Source organism: Muntiacus reevesi, chromosome 10 (assembly GCF_963930625.1).
Source record: "Muntiacus reevesi chromosome 10, mMunRee1.1, whole genome shotgun sequence".
In the NCBI taxonomy this organism is placed as follows: domain Eukaryota; kingdom Metazoa; phylum Chordata; class Mammalia; order Artiodactyla; family Cervidae; genus Muntiacus; species Muntiacus reevesi.
The window spans coordinates 7,747,532-7,766,805 of NC_089258.1; the positions used below are offsets into that span (position 1 = coordinate 7,747,532).

The 19,274-nt window shown below is 54.9% G+C and overlaps 1 protein-coding gene across 5 annotated transcripts; it reads right to left on the reverse strand.

The window, feature by feature from the left end:
• Positions 1 to 533: 533 nt before the first annotated feature.
• On the reverse strand, positions 534 to 18,810 carry AQP7 (aquaporin 7). Of its 5 annotated transcripts, XR_010664634.1 has the most exons (9): positions 18,639 to 18,810; positions 17,419 to 17,467; positions 12,441 to 12,555; positions 4,280 to 4,403; positions 3,763 to 3,900; positions 3,425 to 3,543; positions 3,000 to 3,217; positions 2,216 to 2,645; positions 534 to 1,737 (listed from the first exon to the last, which is right to left on the reverse strand). XR_010664634.1 is itself a non-coding variant. In XM_065947467.1 (8 exons), exons 2-8 carry the CDS (start codon positions 17,442 to 17,444, stop codon positions 2,396 to 2,398), a joined length of 990 nt encoding a protein of 329 aa, XP_065803539.1. In that variant the 5' UTR covers positions 17,445 to 17,467; positions 18,639 to 18,810; the 3' UTR covers positions 534 to 2,395. The 5 variants fall into 5 exon arrangements, 4 of the variants coding, with proteins under 4 accessions (XP_065803539.1, XP_065803540.1, XP_065803541.1 ...); XM_065947467.1 differs by having other exon boundaries at positions 534 to 2,645; XM_065947468.1 differs by having other exon boundaries at positions 534 to 2,645; positions 18,623 to 18,810.
• Positions 18,811 to 19,274: the final 464 nt, after the last annotated feature.

A 19,274-nucleotide genomic window follows, 5' to 3' on the forward strand; every position in this document is an offset into this window, starting at 1 on the left:
TCACTCAGTTGTGTCTGACTCTTTGAGACCCCATGGACTGTAGCCCACGCGGGTCCTCTGTTCATGGGATTCTCCAGGCAACAACACTGGAGTGGATAGCCATTCCCTTCTCCGGTGGATCTTCCCAACCCAGGGATCGAACCTGGGAGTTTTATCGCATATGTGCACCCAAAGAATATATTGCTGTCTGCTTGTTTTTAATGGTATAATGTACGACATCACTCTTTATGCCTGCACACTTTCTCCGTGTCATTACAGGTAGCAGTTGTACCTCACTTTTCACTGATATATTCTATTCTGCCCCATGTGACTGGACTGCAATGTAAGTGTGTCCCCTGTTGATGGACATCTGGGGTGTTTCCAGTGTCCCCTGACCTTGTGCCCCTCGTCAGCCAAACCTCTTGAGAGGCCCATTCCGCCTCCCCAGGACCCTGCTCGCTGGCCCTTCCTTCCCCCTTCTCCTGCCCCAGCTCTGTCCACACACCCCGTTTCCCCAACCTCTACTTCGACTCTTCTGAGCTCCAGACCACACGAAAGGCATAATCATTTATTGAGCACTGACTCTGTGCCAGGCACCATCCTCAGCATGGTACATGTTTTGTTTCATCTAATATTCATATCAACACAAACGGTAGGTATTTTGATAGCATTAGACCAACTTTACAAATGAGAAAACCAAGGCCCAGCACGGCAGAATAACTTGCCCAGGACTACACACCTATTGCCCAAGTCCCATAGGCAACTCAAAGTCGATGTGTCTCCAGTATAAATTATCATCTTCCTCTTCAAACCCGTGCCTTTCCCATTCTCCATGTTCAGTGGGGACACCTCCAACACCCCAGGTCCAAGCCAGAAACTGGAAGGCAGCCCTGGCCCCTGGCCCGTCCTCACCCACTCCTCCCTCCAGTCTGAGTCTAGCCTGAGGCTTTTACCTCCTTGGTGACAGGAGAATCCTTTCTCTTCTCTCAACCCTCTAGTGCTGACCTGTGAGCTGCCCCGCTGCCCCTCCTGGAGCAGCCTCGCCCCACACTTCCTTACAGGCCCCAGTCTCCCCCTTTTCCAGCATCTTGCAAACTGCAGCTCAAGTGGACTTTCTAAACCTCATCTCACCAGGTCCTCAGCACCAGAAGGAAAACCAGCGTCCTCTACCCACCTCCCCCGCCCTGTCTCCTCAAACCCTGAAATTCGGCATCCAGCCCCAGAAAGGACCACCCCCCACCTTTGCTCTGTCTTGTCCTCTAGGAAGCCATCTGTGGCCTCAGCTCAGGACTGAGCTGTGAGCCCCCTCTGAGCCTTGCACACAGCCCCTTCTTCACCCCTCCGCTCTTTTCTTGTCATCACCTGTCCCTAGTTGGGGCTGTGCTCCTTGAAGACAGAGACCCAACCTCACCCGCAGAGCCTGTACCCAGGAGGTGCCCAGTGGCTGCTGAAAGGCTAAAAGCAGAAGCAGGGACAGAAGCCATGGGTGATGCTGCCTTCTGAGTCCCAGAAGCAGGATGATCCTCCTGGCCTGGGATCGGTGGACCTGTTCCCCGGAACCTCATGAGACCATTTCCTGTCCCCTGCCTTTTGACAGGATTTTCCTCTCTGCTTCTTCCTTTCCGGCTCTGGAATTCTCCACGGTGGAAGAGTTCTGCCCCCATGAAGAAGGCAGAGCCTCTCTTACCTCCTCTCAGTCTGCTTCAGGCATTTTCAAGGGTGGGGTGATTATGCTCCCATGGGTGAAAAAATTGGATCCTTGAAAGGGAGAGATTTTTAAAAACCTTACTTTTTTTGTATAAAGCAAAGATATATGTACAGTACACAAACAGATATGCAGTATATCTGTGGTATTAAAATATCATGTGATTAAGAGGGAAAAAAATCCTAGAAGGCTCCTGAGGAGGGGAGAATAAGGGGAGAAAATGTTGAGAAACTCTGATCCACACACTGGGACTTTGGCCTGCCTGGTCCAAGGACTGGCCAGGAATTGAAGGAGAGTCCAGAGTCTTCTCCCAGGGCAGTTCACGGTTCGTCCAGGGCTGACCCCCACCTGCCAGGTGGAATCCCTCCCCCATGCCATCCCCTCCCTGCCCTGTGCCTGGCAGCCCACCCTTCTGTGTCCAGGGTCGTCTAATCTGGTCCTGTCTTTACTGAGGCCACTGATCGGCCCTTCCACTTGCTCCCCTGGGGGCCACTCAGCTCCCAGGGCCGGCAGGAGTCAGAGGCCACTCACCTCTGTGCTCAGCCTTGGGTTACAGCATAATCCGGGAGCTCCTGGGAGGACCCAGGAGGTAAGCCCCACCACAGGAGGCCCCCAAGAAGTGGGGTTGCCACTGTGGGACAAGGCTTTATTTATTGGGGTGGATGTAGGCTCACAAATAGTCTTAGAGGGGCTCTAGGCAGATGGAGTCGCTTAAGGGTGGTGCAAGATTGAGGGTCTGTCTTCGGGGTACACAGAGACAGGCGTGAGGGAAGAGACCCCGTGCTGGTGAGACACGGTCTTGGGCAACACAGATATTCTGTGGTCTTCAGACATCTTGGGATTCTCCAGGACCTGGGACTCCTGCCGTTTGTTGAAACCGATGAAGATCGCGTACATCATGGCCCCGCAGTAGGCACCCAGGGGCGGTGCCACTACCGGCACCCACCACCAGTCCTTGGCGCTGCAGACAGAAGGCAGAGGCCTGCTTAGGGGCCCAACACCCAGCATGGCACCTGCGTCTACCTCAGGCCACGACGCAGGGAGGGGTGGCGGGGGCTGGAGAGTAGAGGAGGAAGCCCCATCCTAGCCCGGGAGTCGGCCCTGAGCCTGGGGCACTGATCAGCTTCAGCCTGGGGCTGGGGCAGGGCTGACGTTCAGTTCAGGAGCAGGGTCTGGAGGAAGATCAGGACCCATTCCTGCCTCCCAGGTCGCTGCCTGGAGAGGGCGGATCTGCAGGACGCTCCTGGGCTGTTCCACCCTCTGCATGCAGGGAACCCACAGGAAACTCCCAGGAGTGGGCTGGACCACGCAGTACCTGAAGACCTGTGAGCCCCAGCCAGCGAGGAAGGTGAAGAAGCGGGGAGGCAGGTCCCGGGATGGGTTGATGGCATATCCTGAGTTCATGCCCAAGGATACTCCGATGATGACAACGAGGATGCCGATCACAATGGCCTCCGTCCCCGCTAGCGTTGGGTTGTTCCCCTTCTCTGTGATGGCTAAGAGACACAGCTGAAGCATCCCAGTAACCGCCACCTGGGGAGAGGCACCGTGGCAGCACCTGGGGCCCCCGGCCAAGCCCAGGGGCCTCAGCAGCGCCCCCAGCCCCCACCCCTGGCAGAGCCGTGACTCTGCATTGTCCCATCCAGGGTTCTTGCCCGCTCCACCACAGGGGGCTGCCTGCTGGCCCCTTCTGGAGTGGAGGAGGGCCCGAGGAGGGCCACCCGCGCCTGGACCACTGACCTCATCCAGGAAGCCCCTCCACAATGTCATGTGGTCAGGAAGGTAGGTGGCAAAAATGTTAGCAGTGGCTGTGGGGCCAGTCACCGTCAGCTTTCCCCCCGAGAACTCGATAATAGCGGCTGTGGGAATACAGACTGAGTGTGAACCTGCCACCCCCCCCTGCCCCCGACCGAACCCGGCCACTGTCCCAGAGATGAGGCGGTAGGATGCAGCGCAGGGAGCGCCTCCGAGACTCTTCTATCCCAGCGTTTTCACAGGCGAGGACGCGCTCGGAGCTGCCCACATTTCAGGGGAGGAGGCCGAGGCCAGAGGTGGGCCGCCCGGGGCAGGACACTCACTGTAGAAGAGGCCGTAGATGGTGGCCGCCGCCATGAAGGAGCCGAGGAACTGACCCAGAACGTACACGGGAAACCTCCTCCAGGACATGCGGCCTAGCGCGCAGCTGGTAAAGGTCAAGGCCGCGTTCATGTGGGCCCCTGCAGGGACGGCCCAGGGCGTCGGCAGAGAAACAAACAGCCATCAGTAACGCCGAGGGCAACGGCAACAGCGGTGAGAACGGCGAGCGTCTGTGAAGGGGGCTCGCTCAGTCCTCACAGGGACCCTGCGAGGCAGAAACCACTGTCTCCATCTCCCCGTGAAGCAGAGCAATCGGTGGAGGGTTCAGTCGCTTGCCTGAGAGAACCCAGCTTGTAAAAATGGTGGGTCAAGGGGGCTCGTGAAGCGTCTGGGCAGAGGAAGGTGGCCCGTGAGGGCAAGGCGCCAGCTGACTTGGAGAAGGGGCTGGCTGGAAGGGGGCCGGAGGAGCCCACGGGGGACACCTGGCCGGGCTTGTCGGCTGGGGCCCGGTCTACTCACCAGAGATGTTCCCCGCCACGTACACTCCCATGGTGACTCCGAAGCCAAAGCCCAAATTGACACCGAGGTAGCTCCCCATTTTGCCTCCTAGCACCATGTGGGCCACGGAGCCGAGGCCAAACACCTGTGGGAGAGGGCCTCTGAGGGGGCCGCCCACCCGGGCAGCCCAGCCTCAGCTGGGGCTCCACGCCTCCACGCGCTAGCCCTCCCTGCCGTGCCCTCCTCCTCCAGAGACATGCCCCCTCGTGACCTCGACCCGTTGCCCCCGCCAAGGCCTGTCACAGCTGACCAGTGGGAGCTGGACGCGTGCTAGAGAACGAGTCGGGTGAGGAGGGAGAGTCAGGCTCCCACGGAACTTGCCCGGTGCCTAGACTCCAAGTGCACCTGAAGGGCTTCCAGGAGGACAGGGCTGGTGTGGATCGGACCCCTCAGAGCTTCTCGCTCATCAGCGTAGTCCAAAGGAAATTTCTTCAGGGACTCCGCAGACTTCCTTCTGGGCTCTGTCAGGACCCACCGCCAACCCTCACCACCTCCACACGCATCAGCCCTGGAAGCCCACCCTCAGGCGTCACCTCTGAACTTCTCACCCATCCCCAACCACCAGATCTCATCAGATGAGTCTCCCCACTGAGCCCCTCCTCAGGGAGGTTAGAGACCTAAAAGGAGGCCCTTACTCAACCTCCCCCTAGCCACTAACACCCCCCTCTGTACTGCCTTCCCCTCCAACTCTGGCTCCTGTGCCCTCCTCTATCTCCTTCTGCAGAGGCCTTCCTACCTCTTGCCTGTATCTTCTACCCTCGCCTTGACTGGCTCCCACAGACTTGGGTCTCCTCCTTCCTTAAAGTAGAGCTTCCAGCTCATCCCGGCCTCCCTGTCCAGCTGTGGACTCCTGGATGCCTCCTCCCATGTCAGTCAGGCTCCAGGAAGGACCCGCTCAGCTTCAGTTTAGTTGTTAAATCGTGTCCAACTCTTTGCAACCCCGTCGACTGCAGCCACCAGGCCTCCCTGGCCTTCACCATCTCCCAGAGTTGACTCATACTCACGTCCATTGAGTCGGTGATGCCATTCAACCATCTCAGGTGTTTTGCCCCTTCCCCTGTCCCCCTCCCAGTCTGGCTTCTGCATCCCGCGTCGCAGACACCAGTTCCCTTGTCCGAAGGCTCCAGCCTCTGGATTTCCCGGTGGTCCCTTCAGGCATCGTCTCACTTGACTGTGCTGACTTTCACTCTCCTCACCGCTCTGCTTCCAGAAGGACCTCCTCATTGACTTCCCCGACATGTCTCTCTCCTGGTTTCCCTCTTTTCTCTGTAGCCTTTCCCTCTCCACAGTTCCTTCCCACATTCTTCTTCTTTCACCTGCCTCATAAATACAGATGATCCCTGTGTTCTATCCCTGGCCTTTTTCATAACTCACCTCAGTCACTCCTGGGTTTTCTTACCAGCTTCAGATATGCCTGATGGACTAATTCCCAAAATCTGCACTTGGGAGCCAGATCTCTTTTTCCAAATACCTCCGAGAAGTCTCCAGGGTGTTCCACAGACACCTCCAGCTCTAAAGCTCACCATCTCTCAGAAAATGTGATCTTCATTCCATGTTCCCCCATCCCAGTTAGCCAAGTCAGAAACTTGTATGTTCTCCATGGCACATGGTCAACTCTGGTTATATTCTCCCCAGATCTTACCCAGACTCCTTGCAGCCAGAGTGACCTAACACAAAAATCTGACCATGTCTGTCTACCTTTGGTCCAAACATTCCTGGCTCCCTTCCATTTCTAGGATAAAGTCCAAACTCAGTAAGTCACCATTTAAGATCCTTGATTTTCATGCCTTCTGCCTCTCAGTTTCATATCGGGTCTAGTATTCTCTATGTTGAACACTCTATGTTGAATACCAAAAATAATGCTATTACCAATAATAGCATTATATGTGTGCTCAGTCACTCAGTGATGTCCAATTCTTTGCGACCCCATGGCCCATAGCTTGCCAGGCTGCTCTGTCCATGGAATTTTTCAGGCAAAAATACTGGAGCAAGTTGCCATTTCCTCCTCCAGGGGATCTTCCCTATCCAGGGATTGAATGTGCATCTCATGCACCTCTTGCATTGGCAGGCAGATTCTTTACCACTGTGCCACCTGGGAAGCCAAATAACATTACTACTATTAAAAATAATAACCATTTGGGCTTCCTTGGCTGTCCAGTGGTTAAGACTCCACACTTCCATTGCAGGGGGTGTGGGTTCCATCCTTGGTCAGAGAACTAAGGTCCCTCATGTCACGTGGTGGGCCAAAAATAAAGAAAAAAAGAATAATAACTATTTATTGAGCACTCACTATGTGCCAGGCACTGGTAAGCAAGTTCTACCTCTCACCTCCTTTAACCCTTAAACCTGTTACTCATTAGGTATTATTATTCTCCCCATTTGACAGATGGGAAACCAGAGGTTTAGAGAAGTTGAGTGGCTTGTCTCAAATATACATCTTGGGGCTTGCCTGGTGGTCTAGTGGTTAGAAATCCACCTGCCAATGCAGGGGACAGGGGTCCGATCCCTGGGTTGGGAATATCCCACATGCTGCAGAGCAACTAAGCCCGTGTGTGACAGCTACTGAGCCCACACACAGCAACTACCAAAACCCATGTGCCCTAGAGTCCGCTCCACAATGAGAACACATTGCTTGCCTCAACAAGACAAAGCAATGAGGATTCAGTGCGCCAAAAATAATAAATAAATAAATAAATCTTTTAGAAACAAAATAAAACCAAAAAAAACACCAAGCGTACATTTTGCACACTGTAAGCCAGTTTCGAATCTAGGCAGTTGCCTATGCCAGTCTCGGAGGAAACAACTGGACTGCTCCCTTCATGCCTGCTTTCTCATGCCTCGGTGTTTTGCATAGGTCACGCCCTCCCTCTGGAATACCTGATCCTAGATCCTGAAAAACTGATACTCTACTTTAAGGCCACATTCAGATGGCATCTCCTCTGAATACTCTATGTTTTGGATGTGTTGTCTTTGAGAGACCTCTAAATGTCCAGACTGCTGGAAATCACAGTCTAGATCTATCATCCAATATGATGGCTATGAGCCACACTTGGCTATTATGTACTTGAACTGAGATCTGTAAGTGTAAGGTACACAGTAGATTTCAAAGGCTTAGGAGGAAAAAGAAAATGTAAATCTTAAATAACTGTATATTGATTACATGTTGAATTGGTAACATTATGAACATGTGGCTTAAATACAGTAACTATTAAAACTAATTTCACCTGTCACTTTTTACCTTTTTAATGTGGCTACTAGAAAAATTTTACATTACATATGTGGCTCATATTGTATTTCCCTTGAAGAGTTCTGGAGTTTGTGAAAAAAGAAATACCTGAAGAATTGTGGACGTGAGTTGAAGCCATGAGGGAGGGTATGAAGACCCCTGGGAGAGGGTGAACCGAGGGCTGAACGTCAGCCCTCAGGGGTGGGTGTTAGAAACCCCAGCCAGAGCTGCCGTTGAAATGGAAGAACAAGACTTCCCTGGTGGCACAGTGGATAGGAATCCACCTACCGATGCAGGGGACAGGGGTTCGATCCCTGGTCCAGGAAGATTCTACATGCCTTGGGGCAACTAAGCCCATGCCCCACAGCTACTGAGCCCATTTGCTGCAGTTACTGAAGTCCAAGCACCTAGAGCCCAGGATGTGCAACAAGAGAAGTCTCCGCAATGAGAAACCTGTTCACAGCTAGAGAAAGCCCACACACAGCAACAAAGACCCAGCACAACCAAAAATTAATAAATTAAAAAAAAAAAATAAAGAAATGGAAGAACAAAGAGAGAATGTGCCCTGTACCCCAGAGAGAAGCAGAGTTTCCCAAGGAGGCTATGGCCCACATGATCATGTGCTGTCTCTGGGTCAAGCGTGAGAAGGCCTGGAAAGCATCCCATTGGATGTGACAACCCAGGGTTCTTGAGTAGGTGGGGAACACTGTCTCATCAGGGCGTGGGGTCAGAAGTCAGGTCCAGAGAGCGGGAGGGGAGGAGGTGGTGAGGAAGAGTTGAAAGGACCAGTGGAGACATCTCTTTGAGAACCTGCCTGAGAAGGGAGGGGGACCAAGTGTGATAAATGAAGGGCCTCGCAGAGAGAAGGGAGGAGAGTTCTCTGTTCTGCTGTTTTAGGGAGGGAGTCTTGAGTGTGCTAAGGTCGAGAGAGGGAGGGGCTGGAGATACAGAAGAGAGAAAAGAAGAAGCCAAGTGCCTGAGGAGCCTGGGGTGGGGGGATGAATAGGAGTGGAGGCTCCTGACTGGGGGAGGGGGCATTTGTGGGCGCGGGGAGGGGAGGTCTGATCAGCGAGGAGCCAGACACACCAGGGAAGGAGGTGGCACACCTGGCCGTCTCTGTCAGCCTGGAGACCAAGCCATTTGCTGATGAAAAGTGGCTGGTGAGCACATTAGATTCGGGATAATCTGGGAACCAGTGCACTAGCCTGGATAGGGGAGGGGAGAGGCCGCTGAGCAGGGCTTGCTGGCTCCCGCAGGAGCCCCAGGACAGGTGCAGGGGAGCCCAGACACAGGCCGGCTTAGGGCCAAAGGTGGGGTGAGGAGGAGAGGACAGGGGCAGAGGGGGCATAGGGGTGGGGAGCGAGGCCAGGCCAGGCTGACAGATTCGGGGTAGAGATGCCAGGACTAGAGCAGGCATGGAGTGTTTGAAGAGGAAGGTCCCCATTTCCAAGTAGGAGCTCAAAACCGTTTACTAAAAACAATGAATGAGTGAATAAACCCCATGTGTGTCAAGTTTGCCGACCGGCAGTCCCTGGACCTCGTCTGTTCAGCACAAGTTTTGTTTGATTAACTTGGTTTTGATGCACAGAAGGTTCAGCTTCTCCTGCAAAATCAGAATCTCTGTCAAAGCAGCCTGTATTCCAGGTGATGTGGCGACAGCCAGCCAGAGTGGCGGCAGCCAGCCAGAGTGGTGATAGCCAGCCAGAGTGGCAACAGTCAGCCAGAGTGGTGGCAGCCACGTCCTCACGTAGGTCAGCACTCCGCCGTTAGCCAGTCCCCACCTGCCTCGGTGACTCTCTCAGGCCCTGACAACATGAGTTTTGCAGGCCCTGCCCTATTGCTCACAACCCCAGCTGGGTTTCCAGGACACTGATAGCCCAGCTCCTCCCCTCCCTGGCCAGTGAATGTGGCCCAGCCAGTCCAGGTGCCTCCAATAGCCTCAGGCCCAGCCTGGAGGACAACACCCCCGGAGGCTAAAGAGTGGAATGGAGTGGAACAGCCTACTTCCTTCATGGTGCTGCAATAAATGGGGCCCAAGGTCACTCTAGATTTTCTGGCGAAACCTTCACGCTGATGACTCATTGAGCTTCCTATCACCTGAGAAAGCCCCCACTTCTTGGCACAGGCCTGACACCTAAAAATAACAACAACACAATGTCCCCTGTGAGCTTAAATCTCACAAAGTTCTTTTACACGTTACTTCCCTTCAATCCTCAGGGTAACTGAGTGGCAAATGTTTCTGCTCCCAGGGAAAACCAAGGCCTGGAGAGGGGTCTTAAACTTTCCAAAGCCTGGACCTGAGGGCCTTCCCTCGGCTGGGAGAGAGTTAGAAATCCAGCTAAGGTAAGGGACAGAGCATGGAGATCAAAGGTCAAGGCCAGGATATTAGGCTAGACTGGATTTAATCTTAACTTAAAATGTGACCTTGGACAAGTGACTTTGTCTCACAAAGCCTCGGTTTCTCCATCTGTGAAATGGGGATAATAATAGCGTCACCCTTATAGGGCTGTTATGAGGATTTGGGAAGAAGCTGCACAGGAGGGCCTAGCATTATAATGCCTGATATGCAGTAGGTGCTCAATAACAACCTCAATAAAGGGAGGAGAACCGCCAACAGGGGCAGTGGGCAGGCAGGAATGCATGTGGGTGGGGCCTGCTGTCCCTAGGAGCTCTCCCAGGAGGCACCCTCCCACCTCCGCAGTGCCAAGGTCTAACAACCCTCATGGGGCTGGAATGTCTTGTCAGCAATTAATTACTTTGCCCTGGATTAAGGCAAGAGGGGGTCCAGATGCTGTCTTCACGGCTCAGGAGGGCAGGTAATGGAGGAGAGGGAGACGGCGAGAGGCAGGGAGGGAAGGGCAGTTGAGAGAGTGTCAGCTTGAGAATCAGCCAACGCATGTGAGCCACATGCATGCTGAGTTTCTGGCTTCAAACTTTCTTCACACAAGTCAGCCAGCTCAATATTAGCGTCACACTCACCAGTGAGAAAACTCAAGTTCTGAACAGTTAAGATATTTATGTAAGATCACACAGCTAGAAGACAGCAGAGCCAGCATTCAGACCCAGCTCCAAAGTCCATGGAGGCCCAGTTTCACACTGTTAATAATGTCTGGGGCCAGATCAGACATCAAGCCAGTCGATCCTAAAGGAAATCAACCCTGAATATTCATGGGAAGGACTGATGCTGAAGCTGAAGCTCCAGTATTTTGGCCCCCTAATGAGAAGAGCTGACTCACTGGAAGCGACTGTAATGCTGGGAATGAGCGTGTGGAAGGAGGAGAAAGAGGCGACAGAGGATGAGATGGTTGGATGGCATCACTGACGCAATGGACATGGGTTTGAGCAAACTCTGGGAGATGGTGAAGGCCAGGGAAACCTGGTGTGCTGTAGTCCATGGGTCGCGACCAAACAACAACAATAATGTCTGAGAAGACAGGCTCTGAACACAGAGAGACCTGCCCAAGGCCAGCTGATGACTCAGTGGCAGAATGATCAGGATAAGAACCCAGGCGTCCAGAGTCCCCTGGGCAGTGTGGGTCCCCCTGTCTGTCCGACACTGTGACTCAGTGCACAGACACTCACACTTACACACACACTCATCCTCTCACCTCCCCCCACCGCCACCTCTGTTGTGCCCCCGAAACCATAGTTCCCCTCCCCAGAGGCTAACCCTCCTTGTCACAGACCCAGGTCTTCATAAGGTACAAACGAGAGTGGCCACAGCTTCAGGCAGAGGCTGGGTGGGTGAGTGGCTGGGCTGAGACAGGACAGGGGGTGCCCAAGAAACCCCACATCCCACTTGCATCTGGATTCTCCCCCGTGGTCCCCTTAGAGAGCCTTCCCCAGGTCCCCCAGGGTCTTCCAGGTTGCCATACCCTACAGGAAGCTGTCGGTTCTCACTACTCCGGGCTGTCCACAGCCCCCCGCACTGCTGACTGCTCCCCCTTCTTCTGTGACCTGGCCTCCCCCCACCTTCTCCTCCCACCCCGCTGCACACCCATTCCCTTCTGTGTGCGCCTCTTCATTCTTCAAGCTCTGTCCTCAACTCAGTTCCTTTTTCTTTCTATACGTTCTCATCGTACACATTTTATAATCACGATTCATGTTCTGATGAAGTCTAACTGTTTACATCAGCCCAGACCACATTGCAGAGTTCCAGGCCTCTATACCCAGCCACCCCCACCCCTGAGATTTCTCCTACCCCCAGCAGCTCACCTGATTGCAGGAAAGCTGACCTCAGGCTGAAATGGCCCCCTCAACATTTACCCCACACCTGCTGCTCGCCGTCTCCTTTGTCCATCTTTCCGTCTTCTCTAACTCCCCCGGATGTGTGCTTTCTTCTCCATCCCTGGACCAGACTGACCCTGGACTGATCCCTGGACCTCTCTCTCTCTATCCTAGGCCATCCCAACAGCTTCTTCTTGGGCTCCCCTCCCTCCAGCATTGCCCACTCTGCTTAGGCTCCACACGGAGCCCAGAATTTCTTCCTAAAACCCACATCTGGCCATATCACTCCCCTCCTGGAAAGCCTTCAATGTCTCCCCATCACCCTCAGGATTAATTCTCAGAGCCTCCACATCCTCTCCAATCTCTTTACTGTTTCCCTTCTCCTCACTCCCAGCCATGCCCACAATACACCCACCCACCTGTAACTCAGGATTTCATTTCGCCCCACATATTGGGAGCCCCTTCTCTCCCAAAAAGACTTGGTGAGAAAGACAAGCCCTTGTTTTCCTATACTTCTCCCTCAGAGGCTGGGGAAGGGACAGTGTGACCCAGGGCCCAGACGTGGGGAGCGGGCCATGGGTGGGGTCCGGAGCCCCACCTTTCTGAGGCCCCACTTCCCTGAGATCCCTTCCTCAGAGTCTGCTCACCCTGCACCCCCCGCCCACTCACCATCATGACAAACGTGCTGATGAACTCCGCCAGGAACTGTCGAACTAACTCGCTCTGCCATATGACCTGCACCTTTGCTGTAGGTTTCGAGAGCATCTTGGACACGCGGGTGGACCTGAAGCAGCGGCCGGAGGAGCCCATGGGCAGAAATGAGATCAGGTGCACTTATTGTCACGGCTGAGTTAATGGGTAACTCAGGGGCCTCTCCACACACGCCTGCTCTTGCCCAGGGCAGCTGGTACCTCGGGGGTCAGAGGCACGTGAGAGCCCAGGGACGTGAGGAGGGACTGGGGTTGGACAGCCAGGTCATGCCCCTTCTTCCTCCTGCCAGAGACTGGACCATTGGGCCATTGGGAAGGTGCACCCATGAGGTGAGGGTGCAGAGGGGGCAGATGGGGGGCCTGTAAGTGCTGTCTGTGGCGCCAAAGAGCCTTGGGGGAGAAGCAGGTGGGAGAGAGCAGGCGGGAGAGTAGAGCTCAGCTGTCTGCCTGCCTGCCTGCCTGCCTGCCTGCCTGTTTGCTGGGGCCAGAGCTCTGGGGACACAGTTAAGTCATCAAGCAAGATCTGGCAACTGCGAGGCTCTGCAAGCAGCATGGGGTGTGGCAGAGTTGGCTCCCAGGCTCTGTGAACAGCACCGAGGCCCGAAGCACACAGCAGGTTCCGTCAGAGACAGGGACGGCTAAGTACACCAGGCTCTGCGGCAAGGTCGGCGTGAACAGACGCTTGTGAGTGAATGAGTGAGTGAATGAATGAACCAATGAAAGGGAAGGAGGGAGGAAAAGATGGGCTGTGTCTTACTCCCCAGTGTATTCTCGGTGTTCAGTATAGTGCCGGGCATGTAGTAGATGGGCAGAGTACACTCCAATGAATGAAAACTGAGACTTTGCCTGCTCAGTTCAGCTCAGTTCAGTTGCTCAGTCACGTCCAACACTTTGCGACCCCATGAGCTGCAGCAGGCCTGTTGCTCTCCCCGGGATCCCCGGCACTCCCCACAGTGCCTGACACACGGTAGACCGTTGATAAACATTTGTTTGGTAAATGGATGATTGGATGGACAAACGAAAGAGTGAGTTAGAGGCTCTATCTTCTATTGGGGCTGGGGGGAGAAGACTTGAGTCTGGGGAAGGAGACAGCCTGGAGGCTCTGGAGGAGAAGGACGAGTTCCCTGCTTGCAGCCTTAGTGCTTGTTCAGACTGGTGACCCTTTCCTCTCCCATGCTGCCTGTCCCTCAACTTCCTCACCCTGCTGGGGACCACCGCAGCACCCCCACCCCGCCCCAGCTTCCTGACTTTCCCCAGCCTCACAGCAGCCAAGAGTGAGCCCTGAGAGTGAGAAATGTAAGCCAGGCGTGGATAAAGCACAATCTACGTTTCTGGCCGAGAACCCAAGTTCATTTCTCACCCACCCTAGTCCTTGTTCTGTCCTTACTTCAGGGGAACAAACCCAGGACTGAGCATACGGAGGGGGATGTAGCGCTGCCTGAACAGTCAGTCCACGTGCGTCCACCCCCTGCCGATGCCATGCAGCATCCCATAGGTGTCCCCGTGTCCCTGTGACTGGCCTCCTTGGCTCTGAGGAAGAGCCTGAGGCCACAGGAATTCAAGAACAGTCCTGGGAGCTTCCCTGGTGGCTCAATGGTAAAGAATCCACCTGCCAATGCAGGAGACACGGGTTCGATCCCTGGTCCGGGAAGATCCCACATGCCGCTGAACAACTAAGCCCATGTGTCACAGCTCTAGAGCCTGGGAGCCGCAACTACTGAAGGCTTCGTATCATAGAGCCCGTGCTTTGCAGCAAGAGAAGCCAGCACCAGGAGAAGCCCATAGACTGCAACTAGAGAGGAGCCCCCGCTCACTGCAACTAGAGAAGAGCCTGTGCAGCCACGAAGACCCAGCACAACCAAAAGTGAATAAGTAAACAAATATTATTTAAAAAAAATAGAAGAACAGTCCCAGAAGGTAACACAGAGGCAGAGGAGAGGCAGACAAAGTAGGAAGTCAATGACACCAAGAGAGCCCTGGGACCCTGGCCTCTTCCTCCTCACCACACAGCAAGCAGGACTCAGTAAGTGACAACCACCAACAAACCAATGAACCAAAGATGCACTGGCTGCCTAGAGTGTGTTCAGCGCATGCACGCTCAGTCGCTCACTCTTGTCCAACCCTGCAACCCCACGGACTGTTACCCATCAGGGTCTTCTATCCATGGGATTTTCCAGGCAGGAACATGGGACTGGGATGCCATTTCCTTCTTCAATGTGTTTGGGGACTGTAGTAAAGAACATTGGCATGATCCCTGCTCTTAGAAAGATGAACAATTTACTAAGCAATTACTTACAGTGTAAGGAGTGTTGCAATGCAAGGAGGGCAGAGGAGCCTGGCAGGCTACAGTCCATGCGGCCACAAAGAGCTGGACACGACTTAGCAGCTGAACAACAGCAAGGAGTGTTGCCACAAGTGAACGCTGGACGCTATGGGGTGGCAGGGAGGAAGCAAATGACCCAGCAGAGGGAGTAGGAGGCTCTCCCAGAGGAAGGGAGATTTAGGTCTAGAATAGAAGGCTGGTCAGATGAAGGAGCATCAGGGAGGTGGGGGAAAGCCCTGGGCACTGGCATGGTTTGGACAAAGGCTTGCAGCGATGACAATGTGTGAAGTGTAGAGGAATTCTGCAAAGACGGGCTGCAGAGAGAAGAGGCAAAGCGGCATGAGATGGGCAGAGAGGGCAGATGGCCGCATGGCCCACACTAGGGAGTCTGACCCCAGAGGGTCTTGGGGTGGAGGAGTTAGGCAGGAGCACTGCCTCCTGCTTGGAGGCAGGAATGAGGGAGCAGGAGTGGAGGACGTGTGAGCAATCAGACAGGCTGAACGATAATGGCAGCCAGAGCCAAGAAGGTGCACGGAAATGGCCAGAGGAAGGCAGTCCTACGAACAGATTTGTGTCTCATTAGAGAGGAGGATGGAGAGGGGAGAGTCCGGGATGCCCCGACTCTGGCTGGAGCAGCACAATGGTGTGTGAGGTGCATAACAGAAGCGGCAGGTCTAGGCAGAGGATGAGGAGTCACCTCTGGGTGTGCTGAAGCAATTTGAGGAGCCCACTAGACGGCTAAGCGGAGGTCACCAGAAAGGAGCCTGCTGGTAACGTGGTCTGGTTTAGAGATACCCATTTGGAGGTCGCCCAATCAGAGATGGTCATTTCATCCAGGGGCAAAAATGAGAGAGCTTACAGTGGGGGGGTTGAAGAAAACTTAGCCTACAAACCAAGAAACCAACCAAGAACCAGGTAACTACCTAAATGCATGCACGCTCAGTTGCTTCAGTCGTGTCCAACTCTTGGGATCCTATGGACTGTAGACCACCAGACTCCTCTGTCCATGGGGATTCTCCAAGCAAGAATACTGGAGTGGGTTGCCATGCCCTCCTCCAGAGGATCTTCCCGACCCAGGGATTGAACCCGCATCTCTTATGTCTCCTGCATTGGCAGGCGGGTTCTTGATCACTCTGGGCAGCCCCAATTACCTAGTTCCTTGCTAATTAAGGAACTAAGTATCTGACCACTTAGCAACCAACCCTTCGACTAATCAACCTAGCAACTTAACCAACTAACTGGCTCTCCTATTAGCCAACTCATTTAATTATCTAAGCAACCAACCAGCTGCAAACTGCTCAGCTAACCTCAAGCCAACCATTCAAGCTGCTAACCCATATCCATCCATTTAACAAACGTCTGTTGAGCATCTACTTAGGAGTCAGGCACGAGGGGTACAAGTAAACCCTGCCCTTGGATGGGTTCTTCCGTAAGGAGATGGGTAACTCCTCAGAGCAAGCAGCCCCCGGGGGCGGGAGAAGGGCAGGTCAGCAGAGACTTGGGGAGAATGGGCAGGTGGTGGCTGTGAGAGTGTAGGGAGGTGGAAGTGAGCACCTCTTAAACTTTTTAGGAGATTGGTGGTTAGATGTGAGGCGTGGGGGCAGACATGTAAGGACAAGGCCATGACTTCTGGCTGGAGCGCTGGGGGAGACAGGGATCCTTGACTGAGCTGAGACCACAGGAGGCAGCGGGGTGATGGGAAGAAGTCTATCCTCAACTGGGGCTAAGTTGTCTGGGCCAACAGAAGGTCTTTGCAAACAGGGTCCAAAGCCCTGGGAGAGTCTTGAGTGGGCACAGTGGCATCATCAGCACAGAGGCGACCCATGCGTTCTGTCTATCCTAGAGCACACAAGAAGACCAACACCCATGCTTGTGTGGAGCTGGCCGGCAGCAAGGAAAGGAAGCAAGTAGTACGTATATTTGCGTGGTATTGATATGTCCTACCTACTGTCCTACCTACCTACCGGGAGCTGCAGCAGGGAAAAGGGAAAGGGAAGGAATTGGAACAGGGCATTCAGGTCCCCTCATTGAGAAAGAGGCATTTGAGCAAAGACAGGAAGGAGGTGAGGGAGCAAGCCACGTGGGAAACTGTGGGTAGAATGTTTCAGGCAGAGCGGATGGTCACTGAAGGACTCTGAGCATGTTTGGAGGGAAGAAAAGGAGGGGAGAGTGGGTGGGTAGGATGGGGGAAGGTCAGAGAGTAACAAGCACTGAATAGGCAGGGCCTTAGCCATTCCAAGGACTTTGGGTTTCATTTTGCCTCAAAGAGACCTGAGCCTGAGCGGGCGGGAAGTAGTGAGTTCAGTCCAGTTCAGCACAACCTGCGTAGGGGCAGCTGGAACCCCCTGCCCAGCCCCTTGACCCTCATCTGGGTCTTTCTGAGCCTCCCCTCACCCCAGGGCCCAGCCCGTGCTTGGCTCCATGGAGGCCAAGGAGGGAGGTGCAGATGGGAGAGGCTCATCTCCTGGGCCCCGTGGCTGGAGCAGGGTGGGAAGTGGGGAGTCTTAGTGTATCAGCTGCCGTGAGGGAGGAGCTAGGATGGGTCAGGAGGGCCCTGGGGGTGTGTTGGGTGCCGGATAGGAGGGCTGAGGTAGGGGAACATGGGGGTGCTTACCGCCTCTTCCTGTCTGACTGAGTCATATTGTCTTTGAGATTTTCAGATGCTGTGAAGCCAAAGAGAGGTCCCTGGGGCTGGGGGCCACAGAACTTGGCCCCTCATTCCCATCAGACCTCAGCTCCCCAGGGGAAAAGCCACGGGGACAGCTCCTGCCAGTGCCAACACCTCAACCCAGCCAAGCTGGCAGGGAGGGAGGAGGGGTGTGTGTGCTTCAGCCAATAGGGAGAGGCCCTGGAGCCCCACCCCAACCCCTGCTGGCCTCAGGACCCCTGGCACCCCAGGCCAGGGCCCTGCCGAGGTCCTCCTGACCTTCCTTCCCAAGCCTGCAGCCTAGCTCTGGACGATGGAGATGCCCACAGGCTCCCTGCAGCATTTCCACCCTCACACAGGTGGGTATTACTGCCTTCAGTCTAACCTCAGGCCCTCCTGTGGCTGACTTAAACTCTGACTTTCCAGGGCCTCATCAGCCTCCTTCTTGCACACACACACATGGGCACACACACACACACACACACACACACACATGGGCACACACACACACGTGCATGCACACACATACACCCCACATAGGATGAGGTCCTGAAGATTCACTTAGTCCATATCCCCACCTCAGAACAAAGTCTACCCTCTCACGTTTCCTGAAGACCCCCACCCCTTTTATTCCCATTTTCCTTGAAAATTATAGCACGAAGGTGAACCTGGACCTCCCCATCTTGCATGCTCCCTATTCTGCCCCCCTTCTTCCAACTGCCGTGTAAGCTCCCGCACCTCGCCCCGACTGCAGACACCCTCAGCCCTGGCCCAGGAGGGGCTCCAGAGGGAGAAACTACCCCAGCAAAGCCAGGAATCCACCCCCTACTCTGATCCACATTCCTCCCGCTCTGGTCCCTGTCGCCAGTCTCTATTCGTTTCCCATCCCAGGCCCTCCTGGCAGCCTACCTAGCCCCACACATCCTCCCAATCTCTGCTCCACCACTGGCCCTGCCAACAGTCAATTTACAGGTAAGGAAGCCAAGAAAGAAAGTGTGACGTGCCTGTATGAGGCAGCAACTCAGGACTAAACCAGAAGATATCCAGGCCTTCAACTCCCAGCTGGGTGCCTTCCCCAGCCACTCCCATGGCCGCCCTGTGCCCATGTGGTCCCCAGGAATGGCATCCCCGAAGCCTGAGTCCCAGGGGAGGCCCCCTGTCCCGGCCCTACCTGGGACCCAACTCACTCTGCTGAAGGGCCTTATGCTCCCAGTTGCCTGCCTCGGGGCCGCTCAGTCACAGCAGCCCCTCGACAGCTTCCTCCATGACCGTCTCGGGCCCTGGCTGCAGCCGCTGCTAGGGCTCTGTGGTCCCAGTGTCCCTGGCCAGAGCCCGCCTCTCAGCCCTCCTCAGGGTGACCCAAGTGCTGCTCTGCTCTGCTCCTCCAGGGAAGAGGTCAGTGGAGCAGGGCTTTGGCCCTTGTCACGCGAGCCAAGTGCAGACACACTGCCCAAAATAGCACCCCTTCTCCTGCCAACAGTGCCGTGGAGACGGGGTTCTGAGACAGCCCTTGTGAGGTCAGAGGCGGAGCTCCCGGTGGGCACTCTGGGCCTCTTGGTCTCAGAGGAAGGGCCTGTGCACCAAGCCAAGTGTCCAGCACAGAGCCAGAGGAAGTTCCCCCCACCCTCGGATCCCAGAGCTGGGGGAGACTCCGGAGACCCCTGAACCCCCCTCTGTGGGGAGAACTGCACAGAACGGGGATTCGAGGTGGAAGACTCTGAAGATCAACAGCCAGGTGGAAGGGCTGGGAAGAAGACCCTGAGTCAGTCCTAAGGAAGCCTCCATCCCAAAGGAGGAAGGGGAGACTCAGGCCCTGGACTCTG